The sequence below is a fragment of the Phasianus colchicus genome, chromosome 6 (assembly GCF_987193195.1).
Source record: "Phasianus colchicus chromosome 6, bPhaCol1.hap1.1, whole genome shotgun sequence".
Lineage (NCBI taxonomy): Eukaryota > Metazoa > Chordata > Aves > Galliformes > Phasianidae > Phasianus > Phasianus colchicus.
In genome coordinates, this window is record NC_143441.1 from 9,944,367 (window position 1) to 9,970,221 (window position 25,855).

At 39.4% G+C, this 25,855-nt stretch overlaps 1 protein-coding gene across 6 annotated transcripts in view; it reads left to right on the top strand.

The window, feature by feature from the left end:
- Positions 1-25,855, top strand: part of MYRIP (myosin VIIA and Rab interacting protein) — a 202,347-nt gene that overhangs the window by 133,720 nt on the left and 42,772 nt on the right. For 5 of the 6 annotated variants that reach the window (XM_090142402.1, XM_090142405.1, XM_090142403.1 and 2 more), the window contains 4 exons: positions 22,484-22,620; positions 24,227-24,310; positions 24,904-25,001; positions 25,323-25,403. In XM_090142402.1, coding sequence (XP_089998528.1) covers positions 22,484-22,620; positions 24,227-24,310; positions 24,904-25,001; positions 25,323-25,403 — 400 coding nt within the window. The remainder of the gene's footprint in view (positions 1-22,483; positions 22,621-24,226; positions 24,311-24,903; positions 25,002-25,322; positions 25,404-25,855) is intronic. The other variant, XM_090142404.1, reaches the window with a different exon arrangement.

Here is a 25,855-nt window from a genome sequence, read left to right on the forward strand (position 1 = left end):
ATGATTTTGTGATCCTGTGAAGAGGAAGGAAGTATTCCTGTGCTGTTGTTTTAATTCACTGTGGTTAAAAGCGTGTGCTGGGTCTGAAATCCACATCTGCGGAGTCAATTTGTAAGCCTGTGGGTGTTTCTTGGAAGGGAGAAGAGTTGTATTTCTCTTATGATGATTTGCATCATTGCAGAGATGGACACCAAGATTTACACTTTATAAGCAAATACTATTCTTCCATTATGTTAGATAAAGTTGTTCTTAAATTTCTTACGGTATTTTTTCTAATGAGCTAGGCCTATTTTTTGCCTTTTCAGTATCATTCAGTCTGCTGCTGTAGCTTTGTTTCACTAATCCATTGCATGTTAGGTTTCGTTTCTCTATTCTAGATTACATAGAGGAGATAAAAGGTCTTTTCATTATACTTCTCCATAGTCTCTATTACCTATATTAGAGTAGCTGTTCAGATAGACAAAATGGAGTTAAGTAAATTTTCAGCAATGACACAAGGTATAATGCTTTGTAAAGAGCCAAGAGGTCCTTAAGAGCTGGAAGTAATGATGAACTTTATCCAGAATGTTGTCTTTTGGGGAAAAGGTTAAGGCATTCATTTAGCATTGTTTCATACTAGAAAGTACTAAACCTACTGTTATTTTACCAGTGTAACATAGAGTTCAGTGGAAATCTGACATTGAAAGCATAATTCTTCCTGTGGTTGTCCCCCCAAGGAGTTCACACAAACTAAGCCAGGAAAACAGGGCACTGAAAACCTTCTCTTTCTTCCTGACTTCTTGAAAATCTAGATAAGTGAATGTAGTACTAGCCATCTCTGAAGAGGTTTCCATCCAGTGACATAGTAGACACCGTGAGTTTTGTGTATGTCAGGGAAGGACCAGCTGCCGCATCATAGGCCTGGTTCTGTTCCATGTTAGAAGGTGGTGAGATTGCCTGTTTGATCAAATGGTAATCTTTGAATCTGAATTATTTTCCATTTGTTCCCTATTTCTTGTTAGTCAGTGTGTTTATTACTTGATTCTAAATGCTTTTGAAGGGAACCTGTTTTTTTTTTCAGATGTGAGAAATGCAAGGCAAGTGGATCAACACCTGGCAAGTTTGTGGTAACTTTACTCCTTTGATGTGATAAGTGAGTGATCATTTCAATTGCGTGCCACAAGCCGAAGAGATTTTAACTACCTTAGAAGCACTCCTTTCTGTGCTTACCTCTCTTTTATCCCTCCTGTAAAACATAGATAAGATTTTGGGTACTTGTGTAACATGCTTCCAGATCTGCAAGTCAAACAGTGTCATAAAAGCCTTGGGCATTCTCACAGTTACTGTTTCCTGATATAGAGACTAGGTGAGGGATGTCATACCGCCCTTCCTTCTTGTGTTTTGTGTAGTTACCTTGGGATCTGAGGAAGGTACCAGCCTCACTTTCAGTTGCAGCTCATGCCAGAGCACATCTGGTGGAGAAAGATGCTCCATGGTGGCATGTAATGCTTGGAGGCTTCCAGAGAGCCTTCCAGCCATGCAGAAAACTCCTTTGATTCTCCAGAGGAATAAGCAGTACAACTGAAGAATGAACCCTGTTTGATAAGCATTTAGCAATCAGTTTTGTTTCCATGTGCCTGGGGAGAAAAGTGGAAAAAAACCTCAACTTAATCTCTTTCTCTCTTTTTCCCAGCTGTCTTCTGTCACTTTTTTATCTCTGGCTCAGCCTGTCTGTGGAAGTATCTTCTAAATTGTATTGCAGGCAGTGAGATAGGAATCGTATACTGTCAATAGTCCTAGGTTCATTTGCTTCTTGCGTCACTGGGGAACACGAGTCATATGAATGGCCTCACACAACAGAGCCTGTACTTTCATAATCCCTGTTATTCACTTGTTACTCTGAGTCATTTGATAAAGACTCCATCTGACTCATTTTTAGTGGATTTGCTCATCTGCCCCCTCCTTCCCCTATTACGCCAGCGATGTTACAGAGCTGCTGCATGACTTGGCCGGGCTCCCACAGAGGCAGTGCTGTGTCTACAACCAGAGGGTCATGCACAAGCACCACACCTCTCTGCTTCTTCACTTTTTTTGGCAAATGCCAAATGACCAGCTAATGGATGGAAGAAGAGGTCAGGGGAACCTGGGTTTCTATTTTCTGAGTGACCTGCTGCTGGAGACGTGTTGTCCTATTTGGCCAAGATGTATGGATGTGTGTGATGAATGACTCCATGTCCCTTTCAGTCCATGACCACGTGCTTACAAACCTATTACATTAGCAGTGTTAGAACAAAGATGCTCGTGCAGGCTAATATAAGAAACTGAGGTGAGATTAGCTTTGCCAGGGTGGATTTCCCACCTTGCCAATGTTGCTAATTTCGTAGGAAACCACAGTCCGCTCTGAGTACCAATTTATAAGAAGTACAGCAACAGGCTTGCTGGACAATCTAAGCAATCTGCTTTTATATCTGGAATAACACACTCTGGCTGTGGCACAGGGTCTGTACACACGAGTTGATTCCTAATGCAGCCAGTGAGGTCTTTGGGGAGCTCAGATCTAGTGGCTGTAAGAAAGGGAATAAAAGAAAGGAACAGGCTAGTCTGAGGCTGAAAGGGAGAAGTGGGGCACCTGAGACAGCAAGAACAAGCATTGTTGATTTGATATAAAGGCAATTTCGTTTGAAACAGAAAAGTCATCTTAAATGTTCCAGTGTGTTTGTAAGTTGAAAATCAGTGTTACTGCTAGTGGAGACTTTGTAAATGGGTCTTTTTAACAGTACAGAGAAGATGGTGTGCTAAATGATAAAGAATTCATTAGATCTTCTTGTACCTAAAGCTAAGAATTGTTATCACCCTTATTTCTGAATTGCCAAATTACTGAATTACTGATAGCCATGATAACTCCTGTGCAGGTCTAAGTGCCTTTCTGAGTAGTTCTGAGTGCCACATCAGCATAGATTTTAACATGTTATCTGGAAAAAGTCCCTCCCTGGGACTTGGTTACTGACAGTCTTTGGAGTTTGTGATTGGGTGGTCATTTTTTCTCCTTACACCACAGTTTTGTCTGTGTTATTTTTCATCAAGGTCTCCAGTAAGGCCCAAGAAGTGAATTTCACACCTACAGCAGTATCTTCTTACAGGTGCTCAGGGAGGAGAATGTTGTGCAGTTCTAGGAATCCAGTCCTGAGCACAATGCTGAGAGAAATCTAAAATAGTGAAACTGCTAGCAAAAATGTCAATGCAGAATAAAGAGGTTAAACTTACATATAACTTTATTTACTGCAGCATTTCTTCATCTGGACATTCTGTTCAACTTTCTAATGAAGTACCTGCTCATTTGGAGCATACATCCTCAGGACTCTAGGAGCCAGATGCATCCAAAATAAAACTTACCTTCTACTTCAGTTAGCAGGGTTTGTGAGTAGCAAAGCATAAACAGATTGACAGTGTGATAAGCAATTTGACATTAATTATATATTTTAATCAGAATACTTTAAGAATGTGATTTTTTTTACAGGTTTTTGTGGTTTTTTTCCTTCAGAATGCCTTGTATCTGCTGCAGCAGACATTTACACCTGTTGCAAGAAGCATCTTCAGAACAAATGCTTTCAAAGTGTTTTTGACCGTGCAGACGTCCAGTTCAGTATTTCGTTTTTGCATTTATAAATTCTGTAAATTGGCAAACTCTTACATTCTGATTGCATGAAAATCTTGTAAGTGGTGAAAAGGAAGATTAGGTAACATTAAGTTCTTAATCGTGCTCCTCATCACATTTTGATTAATTCTTCTTTTTCCCTGTCTTTGATACTCTGAAGGATCTGAAAAAGCATTCTAAGGCTAATTCAAATATGCAATATGTAGGTGGGTGCAATCTTGTGATCACACTTCTTAATTCTAAAGCACATGTTTAGCATAAACCCCTTTAATACTATCCATTACATGCACTTGCAGTCTCGGTGTCTGGGTCAGAGGTCTGTCTGTAACACAGAACATCTTTAGTCTTACGTTCTGTATATTTATGACTCATTAACCTTCCTTGGACCTGCATAGGAGCAAGAATCCCTGTTTACGTGTTAAAGCCCAGGCGCTGTGCCTCGAGTTTATCTGTTAATGACTAGTGAAACCACAGGTGCCTGACAAATTATACAAATGAGTCAGCTAAGAATTTAGGAATTAATTTCAGAAGCTGCTGCTACAAACCGCTTCTCATCAAATATCATGAAATAATAATGGTCCGAATGCTATGCTGAACTGTCAGGCTGAACTTTGACATAAAGCGTGGAAATGTCATTTAACAAATTGGGGCAATCATTAACCTATGTCTCTGTGATTTGTCTCTGACCTCTCATTGAACTGAACTGAAATGCGGTAGTTCTCTTCCTCAAGTATTCATAGGTACGTCTACATAAAGCCCTCTGCAAAGATGCTCATCCTACATAATTTGCCTCAAACCTTTTGAAATACCTTCATCCACGCAAACCTCAGGTTGTCTGACGTTTTGAACATTTTATAGTTGACAGAATCAGTAGTTCAGCAAGTGCAGTCAGTCAACCTCTCTATAAAGAATGAGGAAGAGGTTTTTGCTTTTACTCTCCCAGCTTTCCTGACCATTTTAACTTCAAATGCCGTTGGACTGCATTTATATAAAACCTATTTTGTTCTTTGCTACTTGCATTAGGTGAGGGTGGTTGTGGCTGTATTTCTGAAGATCACTAGCACCATGCTGACACTGGAGGGCAATCTGGTCCAGCCAGCACATGAGTAGGTCTTGCAGGGACAGCGAGCAGCTGGTTTCCTTGGTCACCCTCGGCTAATTCTCACACCAGCAAACTGAGTGTAAGCAAGAAACTGCTGTCCAAGATCTTAAGTGGAAAAGTTTAAGTAGGTTCTTGAGTAAGCAGAGAAAACTTTCTGGAATCAGGTAATCTTTGAATTTTTAATTTTGCTTTGAAATTTAATGTCTAAGGGTTGTATCAGTAAATGTAAAGCTAGAGTCAGGCAGATGCAGAAAATTCAGCTGCTGAAGCCAAGTTGAGAGGCGGCATTTAATTATACTAGGGTTTGCTAGGCTTAAGGTGCTGGTGGGATAAAGTGTTGATGTGAAATTGGCAGAGTGGGAGTGAAGCAGAGAAATAAGACATCAAATAGGGATTTTGTTTTGAGGAAGGATTTGGGATTTTTGCACACTCCTCTCTGAGTTGGAATACAAAAGGATTGGAGCAATGATAGTGAGGGAACTGGGGAAGAAGTGGAGCACAGGTAACACAGACCACTCTCCCTACCCTTCTTGACACTTTCTGTTGAGACAAAGCATTGCATTTTTACAGGAATACCTTGTCATCAGTGAGGCCATGTGAGATGTCATGGCTAGAACGAGGTCATGTGGAAACATTAAAGAACACAGCTTGGTCATGCAAGGAAATCCCAAAAGTCGCAGAAGATAGTGCTGGTTGTTCACAGATTTGTTCTTTTTTCCTTTCATCTTTCGAGTCAGACTTTTAGGTTGTGTCTCTTTTGTTCAGTAAACCCATTTTCTTTGTTATTTCCAAAACAAAGCTAGTTTTCACATAGCAGCAGAGCTTTTAAAAGAGACACATAAAGGCATGTAAAATCTCACAACTCTTAAGTGATTGTTAGTGACACTGTTTTCTCCTCAGGGAAAGGGTTGCTTGTAGTAGTCCTTTTGCAGTACTCCTTTTGCTCTACTACACTGCAGTAGCTTGTGGTTACACTGACAAATAGTAAAAAGTACAGATTTGGTTCACCCTAAATATAGAGCAGAGGTGAACAACAAGTGAAAGCAAGCCAGTTTGGGTTGTATTCTGCGCTTCTACCTCCAGCACTGCCTTGTGTCTCCTGTCCTGCCCCCAGCATAAGACCAAGATGAATAATCTCTGGCTAGCAGCTTTACTGGGAGTAGTACCACACTCTGGCCAACCTAGAGTTGAGGGCCAAAATTAGCAGGCTGTCCAATGAAACAAATCATCTGATGGATGCTTGCTTGCTGGCAGCCAGCCACTGCCTGTCACCTCCTGGGCATGCCAAAAATCTGTGAGCTGGCCCCAGAAGTGCACCCAGCAGATACACCGGCCTGTGATGGCTGAAGTGTTAACTTGGACCACTCCTGCCCTAACAGGTTTATTAGGAGAGGATGGAGAGAAGAGAGAAACTTCATGAGGTGATTGTATAGTCTCTTTAATTGCTCCAGATCTGTGAGTGTTCTGTATCTAATCTTACTGTGATCATATAAATTTGAATGTTATGATATAAATACCATGCCCCTTGGGAAAGCTTTCTTCCTGAAAGAGACACTAATTGCTCAGCAGCCAGATATTCATGCCTAACTGTCCTGAGCTAGTGTTTCCAAATCAAATGACATTTCTCACTAGGAATGTACATTTTCAAAGTAAAAACTCGAACATTTACTATAAAGAATATAATTAAACTTCCTATTACTTGTGTGTTCTTTATGGTGTTTAACGTGTTTGTTAGTATTGTGTGAATGCTCATGGCTGCAAGTAACATTTTAATAGCAATTCTCATCAAAGCCATTGCAAATTTTCAGCTTATTATTCCTCCCTGTTTCTTTTGAAGGGCGCTGTTTAAGATACATTCGTTTTTGTTGAGAAAGAAATGGCAAAAACTTGCTGCAACGGGGTGGGTAAGTGTCTCATAGCCACCTGTGCCACTGAAATGCTCTGTACTCAGCCAGCAACCAAAGCTGTGGTAACAGCTGCCTTTACCAATAACAAAAACCATGACTTTTTAAGAAAAGAGGGAAGGCAGTAGTGAAAGCAGGGAGTGATGTTCTGGTTTTGCTTGTGTGAGAGTAGGCACTGCATTAGACAGGGAAGACAGCAGGAGGGAGGCTTCAGGGACTTCAAGGTGGAGATATTGGTGCTAACCATGGGAAAGATGATCTGAGACTCTTTCAAGATTTATATTTAGACTGAAGTGCTTTACCCATCTCTCTTAGGTGCATTGATTCACACTTTTGGGGTTGCCACCCCACAGCTCCATTATCTGTAAAGGGAATGGAGTTACAAAATGCCCTTCAAAAGTATCTGAAAGAGTTCGGAGGTGGTGAACTAATCCATGTTATGACTGTTGGGAAAATTAATCTCTCCAAATAGGAAAAATTGGGCACAAGAGATCAAACTTCAGAAAAGCTTACATCAACTACTGGGACATTTAGTCTAGGGATCTCTGAAAGAGGCTCAAGTGTGCAGAAAAGAAATAAATACAGGTACTTCTTGTCTTTTCTTTGCTTGGTTGTCATAGTTTTCTCTTGCATTGTTATTATTTGTTTGTTTTGCATTGAAAAACTGATCTGTCAAAATCTGTGGGATTGTGAGTTTTTTGTTTTTTTTTTTTTGTCGTAAACTCTTTGGTGATTCATATCAGAGAATATATTGCAAAATTTGGTGGTTCATGTGAGAGAACATAGTGACTGTACAAAAATCTTGGGGATTTTACAGTTATTTGGTGTGCTGACACTTACAAGTTTCACTTATTACTAGAGAAAAAGCTGAAGATGGTAGAGTGTAAGTTTTTGAAGAGGAGCAGACCAAGTGCTCTGCAGCATGGTGAACTTCAACTCAGTGTGGCTTTTTTAGCCATGTTGAATAGCTCGTTTATGCTTCATAGCATTCTTTCAGTGCTTTTGGGGACCGACATGTTTGGAGACATCCAGGTTTCCAGATTGCTGCTGTTAAATTGGAACGTAGAGCATAAGAGATAAGAAGAAAATTGAATTAATACAAAAGTGTTAGTTGACACCTAATTTTACCTGCTAGGCTGTATGTTGGAGTTCCCTTAGGACCTTTACATGGAAAGGAAAGCAAACATTTGTTCATCCAGAATCAGGTGTAATATGGAGCTGCTTGCACTCATGGCTATTTCTGAAGAAAGAACTGGATGCAGTCACCATTCAGATATATTTAGAAAAGTAATAATGAAAGAGTGTGTGTCCTGCTACAGACACTGGTACTATGCTCTCAATTTTTTATTCCTCTTTTGCTCTTATTCTATTCACAAATTGCTAATTAGAGTCAACAAATTGGCTGTAGAATACAAGACATTATGCATTCTGCCAAAAGGAGTGGCTGGCACCTGTACAAATTGGGCTGTGATGTTTTTGAAGACTTAATGTTGAAAAAAGCTTTCAGTATTCTCCTCATTCTCCATTTCCTCCTCCTGAAGTGACTCAGTCCCAAAGGCAACAACATACTGCTCCCTTGGTATCAGAGGTTTGGCTAACAGCAGTGAGCTTCCCCATGAAGAAACATGTTCCTCTCCCAAATAAATTTCATTATTGTGCTAAGTAAGCAGTAAGTGCACCCCTTGAGTGATGAATAATTTTGCTATCACCCAGCTGAAGCGTTGTGATAATGGCTGCAGTATTTTGTTTGGCTTTACAAACGTGAGTGCCTTGAATGCAAGACTTCTGTAGCTCTGAAGCAGCCTACACAGACCCGTTACAATCCTGAAGTGCTGTGCAGTGTGTGCTGTGTGGCTGTAGTGTCCTTCCCTATGTCTTGTAGCATGGAAATAGGTGGATATTAGAATGAAGATTGATATTCCATTAACACTCTGTAATACATGGCCTGATACGACAGTATCTGAGCCATCCTTTTTGCTATGGCCTTGCTGTTCTCGTATCCTCGTGTATATGCCAGTGACTTGCATTAACTGATATGCATTGAATCTGCATGTATGAAGGTTAAATCAGAGCCCTGATGTTAATTTTCCAGGTATGTTTTTACTGCTTTAGGGGAGGATGCATTTGGCTTTCAAGAGTATGCAGAAATCTGTGCATTTATTTTCTGCTAGCAACAAAGCAAATCTGCTTTTACCCTAAAAAGCATGCTATGGGTGGATTCAGAGGAGACACTGTATCATAGAATGATGTTGGGTGAGGAAGCAATTCCCTTTTCTCCTGCAGCCTTCTACTTTGTGGAGATTTCAGTAAGCCTAAACTTACTAGTGGTTATGTTGTTTATAAAGGGAATCAAATAAAAAGCATTCAGCTAAGCAGACCTGAGCCTTGCTGCTGTGATGTCTTTGTGAATGCAGGGCATTTTTTATGACCTCTGCAAAAATATTTCTGAAAAGCTTTGCTCTGTTGATGGTTGGGCTTTTGAGCAGTTATGGTCTTTTCTCAATGAGGGAACATGAGAAACTGTGAAGAAGCCCATTGGTGCGAGCATGTAGGTTTCTGTGCCATTCAGAACCTTCTGAAAATAAAGCCAGCCAGTGTTTGGGCTGCAGGGAGTGCAGACTTGCACAAAGGGATTTGTACAGCAGGAGCTGGCGGAGGTGCATGGTATGTATTTGTGGATCTTTGGCTGTGAAATGGCAATGTCTTATTTGTCTGATAAGTTTCTGAGCGAAGCAGTGTAGCTGTTGTAATAGAAATAGTGCTAAATAGATTTAATGCAGCTGAACACTCTTCAAGTTTGTGTCTGTCGTTACGTATTCAGCCATTTATAATTCTTGCCGTATATCTTCACTAAATAATCGGCAAAATCCTTGGCTACAGGCTGTTTCCAAGTTCAGATGTGCTGCTTGTCTACTGGATTTGGAAGAAGATTGCACGCGTTGTCACGCTGGCTTACTCGACCCTTTGATCTCGCTCAACGTTCTTCAAGCTTAGAGATTTAGAGAGTGTTGGTTTCCTTTTCTCTTCAGCACAAGTGTTTCGTATAAAATATTTAATCTGAACAAATTGCAGATAAGAAAACAGAGCTTTTACAAAAACGTTTATGCCTCAGACAGAAGAGGGGTCAGCTTGAGTCAAAAACACCAGCTTTAGAGTCGGGCTATCTGAATTCCTTTCTCAACATGCTATGTTTCCTAAGTAACTGGAAGCAAGTCTTTCAGTGCCTCAGTTTTTCACCTGTAAAATGGATTTAAAGGATGCTTAGCCATTTATTTTATTTACTTACTGAGACTTTAGTCAGCTTTCTTTCAGTGATCTTAAATGCTTTCACAGAATTGCTTTATTGCCAGTGAGTTAATAAGTTTTAAATAACCCTGATACACACTCCATACTTACTGATCATGAAGAGGGATGAAACTGTAAAGAAAAATGAAGCGTGAAGTAGAATATATGTAAAAAATTTCATTAGCGTCTTCACCAACTGTAGAATTGTGGCTTTTGATCCTGTAAGAAATTAATTTGTTGAAAGATTAGGATGTAGATAATAGATTGTATCGCAGAATCTGGTAGTTGGTTCTGGTCTGAAAAATCCTTCTGTGACTACAAAAGAAGTTCTTGCTTTTAACTCTGTTTCTAGTCATTTTTCTGAAAAATCTTTTCTGCTCACTGCATGCGGTTTTATTTTAGTTATACTCAGTAAATAATCCTATTGCAATGTGTGAAGCTTATTTGACTGATATAGTAGGTGGATTAGACATATAAAATCCAAATATTTTAAAACAGTAGTACCAACCTGTCGTTACTCGAGATATGATTCATTCTAGGAGTCAAATGTCCTTGAAAGTAGACTCTTTCATCATTTTCCTTCCTATGCTGAAAGTAAATAGATATTCCTAATGCTTTCTATTGGTACAGCATCTTTCTTTTGAGAGCAGGGAGAGAAGAAGAATTAATTTTTTTCATCTTGCAGTTTAAGTCAGGGTTTTTTTTTCAGGGTTTTGTTTGCTTTTCCTGCTTCCCCCGTATTTCTACCCCTGGGGTACTCTTTTTCAGAAATGAACTGAAGAAAATAAGAATGTATTCTTCTATGAAAGTTCATCATAACTAAAAGAAAACACAGTGAGGGTAAACATTCAAGTAGCCAACATATATCTTCCTTTTAATAGCTAGAAGATGTAATCATTTTTGTCATTCCACTTTTCATTACGCAGACTACTCTGTATTGAACACTGAACTATTCTGTGTTCCATATATATATATATTTGACTTCGAATGTTTTTCTAGGTCCAAAATCATTTTCTACTTTTTCTGCAATGTGGAATTTGTGTTAGTCGAAATGTTTGTACTATTTTTAAAACATGCCTATGAGGAGATAGGCTGAAGTTTCTGGCCTTGGGTAGCACTTCTCTATATCCCTGAGTCTTCTGATTTCCACTCTCCTTTTGTCATGTCCTGAGCAACTAGTCATTTGTTTGTTTGCCATCATTTTAAAGGCAGGCTGTCTTTTGCCTTGGGTGAAAACAAAGTGCAGTAGTCTGTCAGCCGTAATGTTTATTGTCAAATAATTTGGTCTCTTGTAAGACACTGGTATCCTCCAGCTTTTTCAGACCTATCCTATCTAGTGCATTGCAATCTCCCATCTCAGTGCAGTCCCACCAGCGCAGTGCTCTTTGCAGTTGCAGAGTTCTCCTTCTATTGCAGCACAATCCTTGGCCAAGATGCAAATCATTGATCTGCCAGGGTTGCCCAGTAAAGCAACACTATCCAGGAAAACACTACCCGTGTCCCTCTGCAATGTGTGTGTCCCAGGATCCTGTGTGCATACGTTTACCTCATGTCTTGTCCTGGTTGTGTGACCTGTGTGGAGCTCTCCTGGACAGTGGGACAGGAGAAAGTTGAGAGATGTCTCTGCAGGAATTTGCTGCAAAGCTGTGCATCATTTGGATGAACGTCCATTTGCATGTTCATATCACCATCCTTAAAAATTGGTCATTAAATTATTTTCCCATGAATCTTTATGTAATAGAATCTACTTTAGTACCTGCCCTGTCTTTCTAACAGGGCAGGTAAAGAATGGAATAGGCTGTGTAAGGATGTTTTAGCATTTAATGTACTTGGCTTTTTCCTATATTTCCAGAATTTGCTGGACAGGGGCTGGTGATTTCTCTTATTCTCATCTCTTAAAAGAATGTCAGTACATTAATGGAGCAGCACATACACTGAAAACATCCCTAATGTACCACCTTCTACTGCCTGCCTGCTCCAATACTCACCAAATTTATCTCAGTAATGCAAACGAAACATTTATCCCACCTTCACGTCTTCCTAAGGAAAAAGGAAAAAAAAAAAAAAAGGAATGAAGAAAAAAGAATTGCAAGACACTTTCTCTTACTGCTTGAGGGTTCCTCAACAGCTTTTTGACAGAAGTTCTGTGTGTGTCAGAGAGAAATGATGTAATTTATTTGTGTGAGACTCCTGCCTTAAATGCACAGAGGGCCCTTTGTCCCTGAGCCACTAGGGCCCATCAGCCAACTAACAGCCAGCACTGGGGATTGCTTCCCCACCTTAGAATCATAGACTATCCCAAGTTGGATGAGACCCATGAGGATCCTTGATTCCAACTCCTGGCTCCATACGTGACCACCCAAAATTCAAACTCTGTTCCTGAGGGCATTTATGAGACAAATTCTACTTGGGATGAGACCTATGTTCTCTTCCCTTTGTTGAGAAGTGTGAGTAGGTGGTGTCTTGGGAATAGCAAGTAGCTCCTGTTGGCCACGACTCTCCCCACGGCCATCACACACAGGAGAGAGGGCCTGTGTAGAGATGTCTTCTGTTACTTCTGTGAGGCCTTCTCTGCCATTATCAGGTGAGACCAGAGTAGCATTTTATATAAAGATGTCCACTCTGTACAGCCTTGTATGTACACTGAGGACTTCTGGTTAGGACCTAAGCAGCACATTTGGAAACAGTGATATATGAGAATAGCTGGCCCTGGAGAGGATGGGAAGATTAATTGGCCTTGAAGCTTTCTGATGCTCTGGGCAGTAGATCAGTCTTATCCAAGAGCTGTGAGCTGGGCTGTTTTTCAGAAACAGCTGTATTTCTCTGACATTATCTCTCACTAATCTGTGCTTATAGTACTGTTTGTTTTTTACTAATGCATTACAAGTATTTACACACACGTGCGCACACAAAAACAGAGGGTTTCCTTTTTTCCATTTTTCATTATTCAAATAGCTGAAAATCCATATGAAAAGTACATTTGTGTGTGTGCCCAGATGTAGAGCCCCCATTACTGAGGCCAGCTGGGATTAAAGTCTCATTTGTATAATTTGTAAAGGCTTTGGAATTTTTCTACGGTTTTCAGCTGTAAGCTGGAATTTAGCTTTTGTCAGACTGCCTGGCAGCTTGCACAATAAAGCTTACAACTAAAAATATTCCCTGTGTGTCGGGGTAAACTACACCAGGGAAAAACATGCATTTCAAATATGGTGACTTCTGAGTTTGTTTGAAAAAAGATTTTTTTTGTTTTGTTTTGTTTTGTTTTTTTTTAAAGCATCCTATGTGTGGTTTTAAGGCTTAATCAGAGAGCTCCACTGACAAGCAGCACAAAACAGAGAAGCAGACAGAGCAGGGTAAGGTACACACAGTGTGCTCAGGCTGCTCACTGATGTGCAGCAGTGGCAGTGCCATTGCTCAGCATTCACCTCAGTGCTGACGTGCCCGTGGTCCACGTGGGGAAGAGCTGCTGTGGTGCAGGTGTTGGCTGAGCTGACTTCTTCACATTCGAACCCATTTTCCACTGTAATTCAAGGAAATCTTGTTGCTTGGACTGTGCTGGGTATCCATCTGCACCAAGGGAGCGCAGCATGGCTGCATCTCATTCCTCCTCATTGCTCTGGCCAAGTGGGCGGCAGGAAAATGCTTCCCTTACATCTTCCAGCTCAGGACTTAGGTAGATTGGGGTCTGGAAATGTTCTACTTCTGTCGAGTATGTAATAAGTTACATATACTGCTGTATCTGTAATGAAGCAGTGCATTCAGCTGAACAGCGTGTTTCTTAAGCCGTGCGGTGGCTTGTAGAGTTGAAAAGCTACAAATACATGTAATCTCAGGAAGGGGGTGGTAGAGTCACTGCACTTAATTCCCAGAAGATGACGGTACAGCCTGGCTTAGCACGACTTGGGCTTGTGGGTGAGATAACCACTGCGAAAGATGGGACCTGAAACCTCACCTCTTTGCTCCCCACCAAAGTTTTACCTATTTTGAGTTTATTTTAATTCTTTTTTTCCTGTTTTTTAATTTCTTTCTTTAAATAATCTTGAAATGAGCCCACCTTCCTCTTTGATTTCACCTGGCAATGACTTTTCTCATCCTGGCAGCGTTTCACAGCAGTTTGTTCACAGCTTTCTCCTGACACAAGAACAGAAACAGACCTTAACGCAGAGGATTGTTGTCTTTTTGGTATTCTTGAGCTCTATATTAAAAGCCCTGCGTATTTTTCTAATCAGGATTACAGAATTAATTTGCATGGTTTATCCTCTGGTATTTTTTTCTGATGGAGTGGAGTTTGTATCTCTTTTGTGAAAATATTTATGCTGCATCGACCTCGCTTTTGTTGTTGTTGTTCTGCTCTTTTTTAAGAATCTGTGGACTAAAAATGAAGTTTGCAGAAAGAAAATCCTTCACTTAGGTAATTTGAATAACTAATCAAACTTGCTTTATGTTCTGTTGTTTCCTTTGGTATCTGCTGTGGTAATGGAAAACATTTCTCATGTCAGTGAATGCTGCATTTGTTCATAGCCATTAATGTTCAGTTATATTTTGACTGAAAATGCTTTCATTTCATTAACATAAATGCACAGTTCAATGACCAGATTTTTTCTGAGACTGTTTTGATGTATCTCTCTGCATTCTGAAGTATATGCATATGAGTTTTTTGTTTGAATTTTCCTTCACTTCAGTGGATAAGAACAAAGGATAAATTCATAATGTTTGCTGTGACAGCAGAGAAGGAAAAGGATGCTTGTCCAGTTGAGAACTTATGCATATCTGTAGCTCTTGTTTCTTAAGTACAGCAGGGTGTGTTATTTTGAGGTACTGTCAGTGTGAATTTTATCTTGGAAATCCAAAGTAAACATTACATTGATGTTTATAACAAGTAGAAACAAATGTGATGGGAAAAGACAGCATATCTGTGTTCAGCATGGCTGTAATAACTTGCTTTGATTCAAGTTTGCTTGAATTTTGGTTTAGCGTGTTGTGTGCCTGTGTCATGAATTTGCTACTGATGCGGTATTGATTAATTCCTATCATTTACCTTAAAAAACATCCAGTACAAGATGATCAGGATATGAAATTTCTTCCCTTTGAAAAATATTGAGATACTGAAATGTATTTTGCTGCAAGTTAAGGTAGGAAAAAACATACAATATTTCACACAAAATGAAGTTTCTAGGGGAAAATGGATTCAGATAAAGTGAAATCTCTTCTTTTGCTTATGAGGGAGTGTTTTGTCTTATGATGTTTTTATTTGTATTTTTATTATTTTATATGAAAATAAATCCTTTAGACTATACATAAATATAAAAGTGTTGAAGCATTTTGAAACCAAAATATCAGTGCTTTCCAGCTTCACATAAGCATTTGGATTTGGACTTGTCTCAATTTAGTTTCAAGTATCCAGTGGCCACTTATTTAATTTTCATAAATTCTCTGTGTAAAGATAAGCCCTCTAATAAAAAACTTAAAAGGAAAACATTTGGCAGTGTGGTGGTGGGATGGTTTTCAGACATTGAAGGAAACACCTGGAAAGGCTGAGAAGCGAGGGTGGCGAGTTCTTTGGCTCCATTTATGCCGCTGCGAGGAGGATTGCAAGCCATTTTTTGCCACTTAATAATTTACAGACACTGCAGTAACATTTAGAGCTCCTTACACATCAATATAGATGTGAGAGTAGCAGTAAAATGAAGAGAGACGGGTTTTTTATGCCCATGGAGGGAATCAATATAGGTGTGACCATAAGCCTTCTTGGCAACAGCAGGCGTCATGGTTCTCTTATCCCAAAGAGCTGTTTGCTTGTTGATAAGACAGTAGGGCAGCCAAGCAAGTGACGTTTTAGTGCAGGTGACAGCTAGTGAGGAGATGTACCCTAAACGTCGTTTCTGAAAGCATCATCTATGATTATCTATTTGAAAAAAAGGTAGAGTGAAAACGCCTTGGACTTTGACAGGACTTTCTGGAAAGATGGCAGTTTCAAAGCTGCAAGTCTCAGCTAGACTTCAGTAGATGAATGATTCACAGCATCGCACCACCCAGATTCAGTATCACCAAGGCATATCTGTTGGTTGCCATCTCATCTCATCTGGAGGGGCTGCACTGTGGCAAGTTGTATTCTGACGCTTAGATTTGGCTTTCTTAAAGGAGGATGTACAGCTAAGGCCTCAAATGACCAGTTCTGTGATTTGTGTTTAAACAGAGATAAAGGCCACTTGGAGCTGGAGGATTTCTGGAAAATTAAAAAAAAATAGGAGCAATCAGGTGGCTAGAAAATAGGATGTATGGGGAAACAGGATTCTTTAGCCTTCATGAATGAGAAGAACAAGCATCGTAAGTTATCTTATTTAGATAGAAACAAGGAAGATGTGGCTTAAATGTTAGGAAAACCTTTCAATATTAGGGTAGAAGAACACCAGTGTAAGGATGGGGGAGTCATTAGTACAGCTGTTTATCTTCTGGTAGACATTATCATTTCAGGGGGGCAACAGAAATGTGATCTCATTTGTTTCATGGCTTAAAACAACCAGAGCTGGTGCTGCAAACAGTCTGCAAGCTCCATGCAATGCAGCCTTCTGAACTTGTAGGTGCAGAGGTCAGCTCTGAATAAATGTCAGTCAATGATGCTTCCTTTACAAAGCAAAAGTGGGCAAAGAATATTCACTAATGGCTGTTAGACATGGCAAACATCCACACAGACATGCTGCTGTGGCAAAGGCTTATTAGCTCGTGCTGAGACACTGTCAGGAGCAATATTGGACTTGGCCTCTTACATCTTTCACTGCTGATAGATGCCTGAAGAGAGGTCAGGACCTACATAGGTCAATGCTTTAACTGCCACTGACTCCATGTTTCAACTCCATGTTTACTGTCAGCAAAATTACAGTGGAGCACTGGGTTTGAGAACCCTTTTCTTCTTAAAATTTGACATGTATAACTGCTGTAGATTTTTACTTCTGTTACCCTAAAACACAGTGTGCTTCATGGGGGCAGCAGGTCGTGCTAATATATACCAATATATACCAGTATGTTCATTTGTAAGTCAGGTGTTCCTGACATACAACCTTTCAGGGCAAGATATCCCATTTAAAGCTGATGTGTTCTAATCTCTTAGGTGTGTTTTCCTACTGAATCCTATCTCCAGTTATATCCAGCATTGCCTCAGTCTTCTCCTCACCTGCTTCAAAAGGCTGCCTGTGGAGAACAGACCTGAAAATGGTCCTCATCAAACTCACACTCACAACGTTCCGTCATAAACCATAAACTTCATGCCCAAGTTAAGCCCAAACATTTTTTTTTTCAGCCTGTTTGCTTTCATATGAGAGGATTAAGTTTAAATGATGTGCAAAAAACAGTGAGCCTGACCTATGTACAGCCACCACTTGCTCAAATTTTATCCTTTGCAGAAATCTAAAAAGAAGGCTGTCTTTTTGCAGGTAGCCTCTTTAGTTCTGGGAAAAAGGAATTGAAAGACTAAAACTCAGAGAGGATCCAAACAGTTTCATAGGCAGAGTGAGTTAAATATGCAACTGGCTGCCAAAAAGAAAAGAGGATGTGGTGATGGATGATTTAACCTCACCCATTTAGTCTTGGGTGAGGTTAAATCATGGGAGATGGCAGCATGGGAGGTGTAAATGGTGAAAGGATATAAATCTGAAGCAAAGGTGGTGTGTCAGGTTTGGCATTTCTCAGGAGAATGTGAAAATACAAATGTTCTGACTGGGTCACAGGAAACAGCAGAGGTGCACAGCCAAGGTCACAGGTGTGCTCTGCTTACATCCAGCCTCCTTAGTTGCAAGGACTTGGCTTCAGCTGAACTCAGGAGCTCTGGGAGGTCAAAGTGTGCCACTGAGCAAACTCTTCCATACTAACAATGTTATTGTCACCACATATGGCTGATGTTTAAACCGATCCAGGTAATGAATGTTAACAGATGTACACGAATATCTACCTGGAGTCTAGATGTCATCTCTGTGGAATGTTACTTTGCTTTTTAAAGGGGTTACAAACTTGCATCTCATCTTTTCTTTTTTCTTCTTTTTGTTAATAATACATGGTTGAAATCTTATTTTCTTAAGAGAGAAACAGCTGTACCTTCTCCATGCATGTTTACAAAAAAACCCAGATATTTTACTCCTGAAATTTATGTACTGAATTCAATCCAGTGACCTTGTGGTTATTTTAACCACAGATCAGATGGTTGAACTAACACTAGGAACAGCTCACTGAATTAATATTCTGTGGACTGCAGATCACTGTCCTGAATTCACTGCAGTTGGCACAGGACAGAGAGAATTGCACTGTTCTCCCTGTGTTGGACAGTTTTCGTTCCTGGACAGATGCTTTGATTTCAGGTGATCTCTCCTCTGCTGTTCTTTGAATTTTTCTGGCCTTTTTCCAGAATGGCATTTGTTTTGCACTGCTTTAACCATTCCTGTGTAATACCTGTGCAGGTCAAGGGGCAGAGCTTTTTTGTATTGCAGTGTCACCTGGATGCAGCCCTATGTCTCTGCACAGGCATCAATGCCTCATCTGAAACATCTCTGCTATGAGAACAGATAGAGGGAGTTGGAGTTGTTCAGCCTAGAAAAGAGAGAGCTCTGGGATTATGTTATTGCTTTTGAGAAAAGACAAGGAAATACTTTTTACCTGTAGTGACAGGACAAGGGGCAGTGGTTTTAAACTATAAAAAGAGTGTATTTAGGCTGGATGGAAGGAAGAAATTATTCTCTGTGAGAGAGATAAGACACTGTAACAGACTGCCCAGAGAAGCTGTGGATGCCTCATCTCTTGAAGCACTCCAGGCCTGGATGGAAGGGGCTTTGGGCATCCTGGTCTAGTGGGAAGTGTTCATGTAGAATGCCATTAAGAAGAAATGAAATTTCAACTTCAAGCTTGGCTAAAAAGTGACTTAAGAGCAGCACTTGGGGCCCAGTGTTTAGTAGGTGTCATTCTTGAGGTGTGAACAAGCTCCTTTTCACATCCAGTGAATGTGGACAAATACAAAACCCATCTTTGGAGTGACACAAGCTTGGCCAAAGTTTGATGTTTAGAAATTAAAGTTTCAAGCTTTAAGAGGCTGAGCATATTCAATTTCTTATTTTAAGCCAATTTTCAGGGAACTGAGCATTGGAAGGATATTCATATGTACAGTGTTTGTGTGTACTACAATAATGGTCCATCCAAAAGGGAAAGAACGTGAAGTTCAGTTCTTTAACCTAGAATCAACCTACGTTTGATTTTTTTTCTTCCGAAAGTGAAGGAGTAAATCAGTTACCAACAGCGTCCTCTGTGTTGAGCAGTGAATACTTGCAGCATGAGTGCAGTCTTTCACGTAATTTTCCTGTGATCATCACTAATAATGAGAGAGATGGTTCATGTCCCCACTCCCCAGCACAGCTGGTGTTCCACTTTTCCTCATGAGAAGCCTAAAAATTGAGTGGTTGGGTGGTGGAAGTGAGAAGAAACATGTAAAGATTCCTGCTTGTAAAGACTTTGCATGAGTTCCACCAAAAGAAGGGCTGGGGATTTATAATACTCAGGTTTTTCTGTTATTAAAGCACAGGTGTCTTCTTAGCTTCACACTTTCTAGTAAGGCAGAATTGTAAAATTACAGTATTCCCCTGTGTCAAAAGCATGTCAAAATATAACTCAGTACCATGGCAATATTATATAATACAAATGATGTCCTTAAAATTTATGGCTACTTAGAAATAGACGTGGCAGTCAGACAGAACAGTCTTTATGGCACAGAAATAAAGATAAATAAAATATCATAAGATGAATACAACTAGCATCCTGTAAGTGTGAACTTTCATTTTATGGAGAGAACTTGTGCACATTTTATTAGAGATAATAAGAGAAGCATTTCATTTTTACAATTTAATGTTAGCAGTGGCATAGTCTTTCATTATTCCGGCATCATGGAACTGCCTTTGCAGTATACAGCTTTAAAATGTAGGTCAGCATTAAAGAATTTTGAAATAAGGAGCAAATGCTGTTTATCCTCTGAATGGGCCTTTTATTTTAGTATCTATAAGGAGAATTGCTCTCCTCTCCAAATCCTTTCTCCCCAGGAGGAATCAGCAGGCAGGCCCATTGTGACTTATTTGAAAGTTAGGAGGCTGGAAAGCTTTACAAGAATCATTGTAATCTCCTATAAAATATATGCAGGACTGAAGTGTAGATTTGGAGTTGTTGGTTGCTTTTCAGCACATACGAGAGAAGGATGAGTTGATTAGATTACTCACAAAGTGTTAATCCTGCAGAAATGGAAAGTTTAAACAAAAAAATCCCAGCCCTTGTTTTTCTGGCAGATTAGCTGGTGTAAAGAGAGCAGCACCTCTTCTTTCATTGTCTGAAGTCTATCATCACTCTCCCAGAGTTCACATACTGAAAATGTTATCGTTGTAAATAAATAGCTTGTCTCTAGAATTGTGCCCGTTACAAAGCACTGTCTCAACTCATTAAGAAAACAGTGTTAGCTTTCTGCTATTATGAAAGCTGTTTTGATCAGACCCAGAAAAAGATGGTAAAAGTGGGGTAAAAGAACATCCTTTCTGGCAAATGTCTTCTGCCAAACATCTTCCAACCCAGTCGTGCAGACTTAGTTTTCTCCATCATACTGATCATACTACGTGCTATTGACTGAAATCTTATGCTTTCTTAGGGTACAGTTTCCATGAAAGCTAACAGTTCCTGCCCACTGAGAAGGTAGGATCTCAAAGCACCAAAGAACTGTGGGTTTTGGAGAGAAAGTAGCCTTCGTTCACAGATTCATAGTTGTGCCAGCTGCCAAGTCCTGCTCAGGACCTGGTCAGGCATCAGCACTGATTCCTTGGTGGCACTATTGCAGGAATTCAGAAATCTTCTGTGTCACAGGCAGACCTGAGCATGCTTCCCACTGCTCCTGCTCAGCCACCAGCCACTCATGTTTCATCAGATCTTGAAGTTGCTCAGTTTGTAAAGACGTCTTTCAGAAAAAAAAAATTGAGCTTACTCCTTGTCAGATGCAAATGGTATTTGTAGAAATGGGACTGGTGGAGCTAATTTATCCCCTTGGGATATGACTGTGTGGATGGATTGTAAAGGTCTGATGTTTTTACATTATCTGTAAACACCTCTCCTACATCTAATTGCATAAGGAAAAAACATGCTTCTGTTCCATTTGTGCATTTTCTTCAGTTGTTGCCATCGTTTGAGCAAGTAGTGCAACTTTAAGACTTCACAGCTTGAATACAGCATGCTTTATCATTTTAAATTTCCCACTGATGGTATTTGCTATTAGACACTTTCCAGTGGTGACAGAGGAGTAGACTAGACCATGATGTTCTGCTTTACATGAATCAGGTACTCCTCAAAAAATCCAGCGGCTGATTGGAAGCACTTGGCTGAAGCCTCCTGCTCAGCATACTGGGTCACTGTCGAGCATCTCTCAAGGGTCAGTGCTCAGTACGATCTACACTGTCAGTGTGGCTAAGGGTGAGAGAGTATTTCCTTGTGAAATGGTGCATGTTGGATTTTCATGTGCTTCTCTCTTTATAAAGAAAAATCCAGAGTCTCTGAAGCAAAATCTTATGGTTACAGTGAGGTTGTGTTTTGGTTTGGTTTTCATCTAGTGCTCCAGATTTAATAAATGGAATTAAACCATCTAAATTTCTTCAAGTCTGGAAGTGGTGAGAGTTCAGCACTGCTAGCATTATTTTGGTAGGGGATCACATATTGGCCCTGGATGCTAACCTTAGTCTTTTGTTTTCTAAAATCTTTGTGTTGGGAATAATCTCTGCTTAATTATGTAATGAGCTCCACAAGCCTTTTAAGTTAAGACCTCTATTATAGTAATTAGTGCAAAGGGGAAATTACCTTTGCAGCCTGTACTAAATACTGTTTTATACAAGATGTTTTCATGTCATACCAAAATATCTTGCTTCCTGCACTTGTAAGTGCAGTAAATTAACTAAAAATGAACTACTATGGCAATATACAAAAGAACAAATGGACTCAAACAGGGAAGAGAACATGCATTGTAAGTTCATGTTCACTGGCTCAAACTATTTCTCCTTCCTGCATGCCTTTGGGTACATCAGCTATTTTATAGGGGGACCTTAAGATGCATCCCTCCTTCTATAGGAAATATATGGGTCTGCTGTGGTTTTTCCCATAGAAATCTGTGATAGTGTTGGATGGGGATGTGGCATAGATGCTCCATCACTAACTACTGAAGGAAGAGATGTGAACTGAGAACTCTCTGCCCAGTAGAAAAAGATACAGAGCTTTTCTTGTGGCTTTCTAAAAGTCTGTGAGCTCTGGGGACAAATCCAGTAAGATGGATTATTGATGTCAGTGGTGCTTATTGTTGGAAGTAACACCAAACTGCAGTTGTGAGTGCATTGCCAAGAAGGGTTGTCTGCATACTGCTCTTTACTGCTTTCAGGTTCCCAGAGTAGACTGCTCCAGTGTTTTCCCCCAAATAGGAGCAGTGATCCCTTTCAATGTAAGAAAATAGTTAACTGTTTTTGTTTGTTGTGGAATAATTCCAAATATGTTGTTTACTTTTTGTTTTAGGCTCCTAAGGACCCAGTCTCTGGACTGGTACTATAATAATGTGAAGAGCCGCTTCAAGTGTTTTGGAAGTGCCAAAGTCCTGAAGAATTTATACAAGAAGCATAGATTGGAGAGTGGAGTTTGTCCTGATGTAATAGGTAAGAGCAGCTGTGTTCATTTGTTATTACCTTACCTGCTTCAACACAAGAACTGAAACAATGAAAATTCTGAGAATCTTTTTCCTAAAAGATTTTGTGATGTTGTATCTTTTCAGAAATACCATACTAGAGATAACAAAGAGGCAAAGTGCCTCGAGAGCCTTTTTAATAATTTAAAGAATGTCTAGTCGTAGTTACACCACTGATAATCTTAATCATGATACTTCTGCTCAAAACAGAATTGTGATCTTCAGTCTGTGAAATAAATTGATTGCAGTTTGTATTCGAGTCTGTGTCCCAACTTTTATCACAGTTCTGAGTAGCCAGTGAGTGAGAGAAGGATTTTGCATTCAGCATTTGCCCTGAGAACATTTCTATGTTTGCATTTGAAGCAAAATGTAGTTAGCATGGGATACATTCTGTATGTCTAAGTTGACCAAAATTCAGTTTGTCCTCAAGGTTTTGCTATCAAAGATCTCAAACTGGCCACATTTTATTTTTATGAAGGTGTTTGTAAAGGGTTAAAAGAAAATGAAGAATTGATAGCAACATTTAAATGAAGAGAGATGATCCTTCCTTAATAATGGTGTTACAATGCATCACCCCATAAAAATAGTTGGAGATGTAAAATAGATTCCAAGTGGTGTTTTGTGTCATGCTGGTAATTTTAGTGAATTAATTAAAGCTCAACTAGATGAGTGTTTGAGATCACATTGGTTTTATTGGGCCAAATATTTTCTGAATGAAATTCTTTCAAATTGTACAGCAACTGTAGCTTTTCTACAGTTTTCAACTTCTTCTGAAATTATATGGGATGGCCAATGGCCTCTCTAGTCCCAAGTGAAAATTCCAGTTGTTTCTTGTGAATATTGCTGTAAACTGTCTTAGGAAGCAGCATCCAATGCTTTCTGATTTATTGGTCTTTCTGCTGTACCTGCATCAGTTTGTCTTTGTAGAGAAGATTCTGTAACAGCTGAGAGCAAATACGTGTAAAGGCAAGAATACATCAGTCAGGATGAAAGTAGGGCTTAAAACAGAAGGGAAGGATCCTTCAGAACTTTCCTGTGATATAGACTCTTTCCTTAAGCCACACTGTCATTGGATTTGTCCCTGAGTGGGACAGTGAACAGTTCAGTGACAAGATGCAGTGGCATGTGCTCTATCTTTGAGTCTAAATGTCATGGCTAACTTTCCTCCATGTGACTGTTAGGTAAACCTTTTGTTCCACTTGAAGATAAATCCTAGCACAGATATCTGCTTTTGTCTTATTTATACAGCATTGCCCTTTAAAGTAGAATCTATTTCAACCCCATGTCATATTAAAAGCAAATTCCAAGCGCTTAACTTCTACCATGTAAGTTTTATATTCTAGTAGCTTCTTCCTCTCTCTCTTTTACTGTACAAATAATTTTTCATTTAAAAAGGAGTCATATTTTGTGCAAAAAATTGCTGCAATCATGTTTTATATAAAAAGGTAAGAGGAATTTTCCAGTTATCCCTCTTTGTGTGTGTTGCCACTGTACCTCAAGAGAATATCCTCATCTAACAATGCCTCTGCTGTGAATGGGTATTTCTTGTACTAATGTGTGGTGCTGTCTTTTTTGAGCAGAAGGAGGTTGTTTTGAAGGAAGCTTTGAAAATGATGGAAGCATTTGTGGCAGTGATTCTACATTCTACAGGCAGACAGAAGGTATACTGCTAAAGACTTGTTTGATTAAAACATAGCCCTTACACTTTGAATTACTGGACAAATGGCCTAGAGTGCTGAGGAGTCTTGTCCACAGATCTTTTAACCAGAACGTTTAGAAATATACTAAAAATCCTTTGTGTTCATGTGTGCCATGCTGAGATTTCATGCTTCGTATTCAAGATATTACACGCTTATTCTGGCATGATTTTCTTAACATTCAGTATTTGCTGTTTCTCTTCTACTTCTTTTCTTATGTTGATGTTTTTTTCTTTTTTTTTTCTTATATCCTCTTAGTGCTTATAGAAAGCTTACGGATTTTCCCCCTATGATTTCATCCCTAGTTACTGAAATACCATGGTTTATGGTATTTAATATTTGAATTTAAGAAGTTACATGGAAGTTGGTGGAAAAAAATTGCTCTCTCTCTCTTAAGGTGTTTATTCTGCTATGCAAGATTTTGGGTTGAGGAAATAAATTTAGTCATGAACAAAATAGGATTTGAAGATATGTCTAGAACATGGGTCTAAATTTTGCATTCTGTCATGCAAAACATAAATAATGAACATGATGATTTCAATTTATTTTTCACCCAGGACACAGCATGATGGATACCCTTGCTGTGGCCTTACGTGTTGCTGAGGAAGCAGTGGAAGAAGCTATTTCTAAGGCAGAGACCTACAGTGACAGCCTGGTAACATCTTCTAATACAGTCTGTTAATTTAAACGGAACAATTATATTATTTTAATTTGGGTAGTGGTACTAAAAAAAGTAGATATAAAAGAAACAATGAAAAAAGAGTAGTGATTCATGTATAGCCTACAGTGTTGAGTATGAGTTTTATGAATTTGTATTCAAGATGTATGTTGCGTTTCAGAAAGTGACGTGATGTAAGTACCTGCAATCTCTTCCCACAGTGCCAACAGGACATATTACCCATTTTCTGATCTATACAATTTATGTGGGAAGTCTACAGGTATTTATTGGCAACTACAGATATCTGTTTTCATGCAGGACAAACAGAACGAGGCTTGTTACTTGCAAGAACACAAGGAGGATCTCATAGAAGAGCTGGCCACAACCATTGTGCAGAAGGTATGGCAAGCATTTTTTACTTTTTTTTATTTTAGCTTATTTAATAACCAAAACATAATACTTTAATCTAGTGAGCTTGGGCTCTAGCAGAAAACAGTATGACATCAATATAGGAAGTACACAATAAATGAGAAGTTGCAACCTCAGCTATCACAATCAAGGCTTAACCAACTGTATCTGACAGAGACATTAATGTACAGATAAGATTAATTTAGTGCCTAAAGTGATTGGCCTACACACTCAGAGCTGAAAGGTACAATCCCTTCGGTCTGTGACATACTAACAGGGAAGAGGAGAACCCTACTTGCTCAAACTTAAAATCTATTTGTCAAAATGCACAAAATTTTCCCCTTTAAAGAAATAGGTACTTGACTATACCAACTGTACTGAACTCTGCATCTACAAAACACAGAATCATTATGATACAAATATTAACAGTAATATTAGAGAGA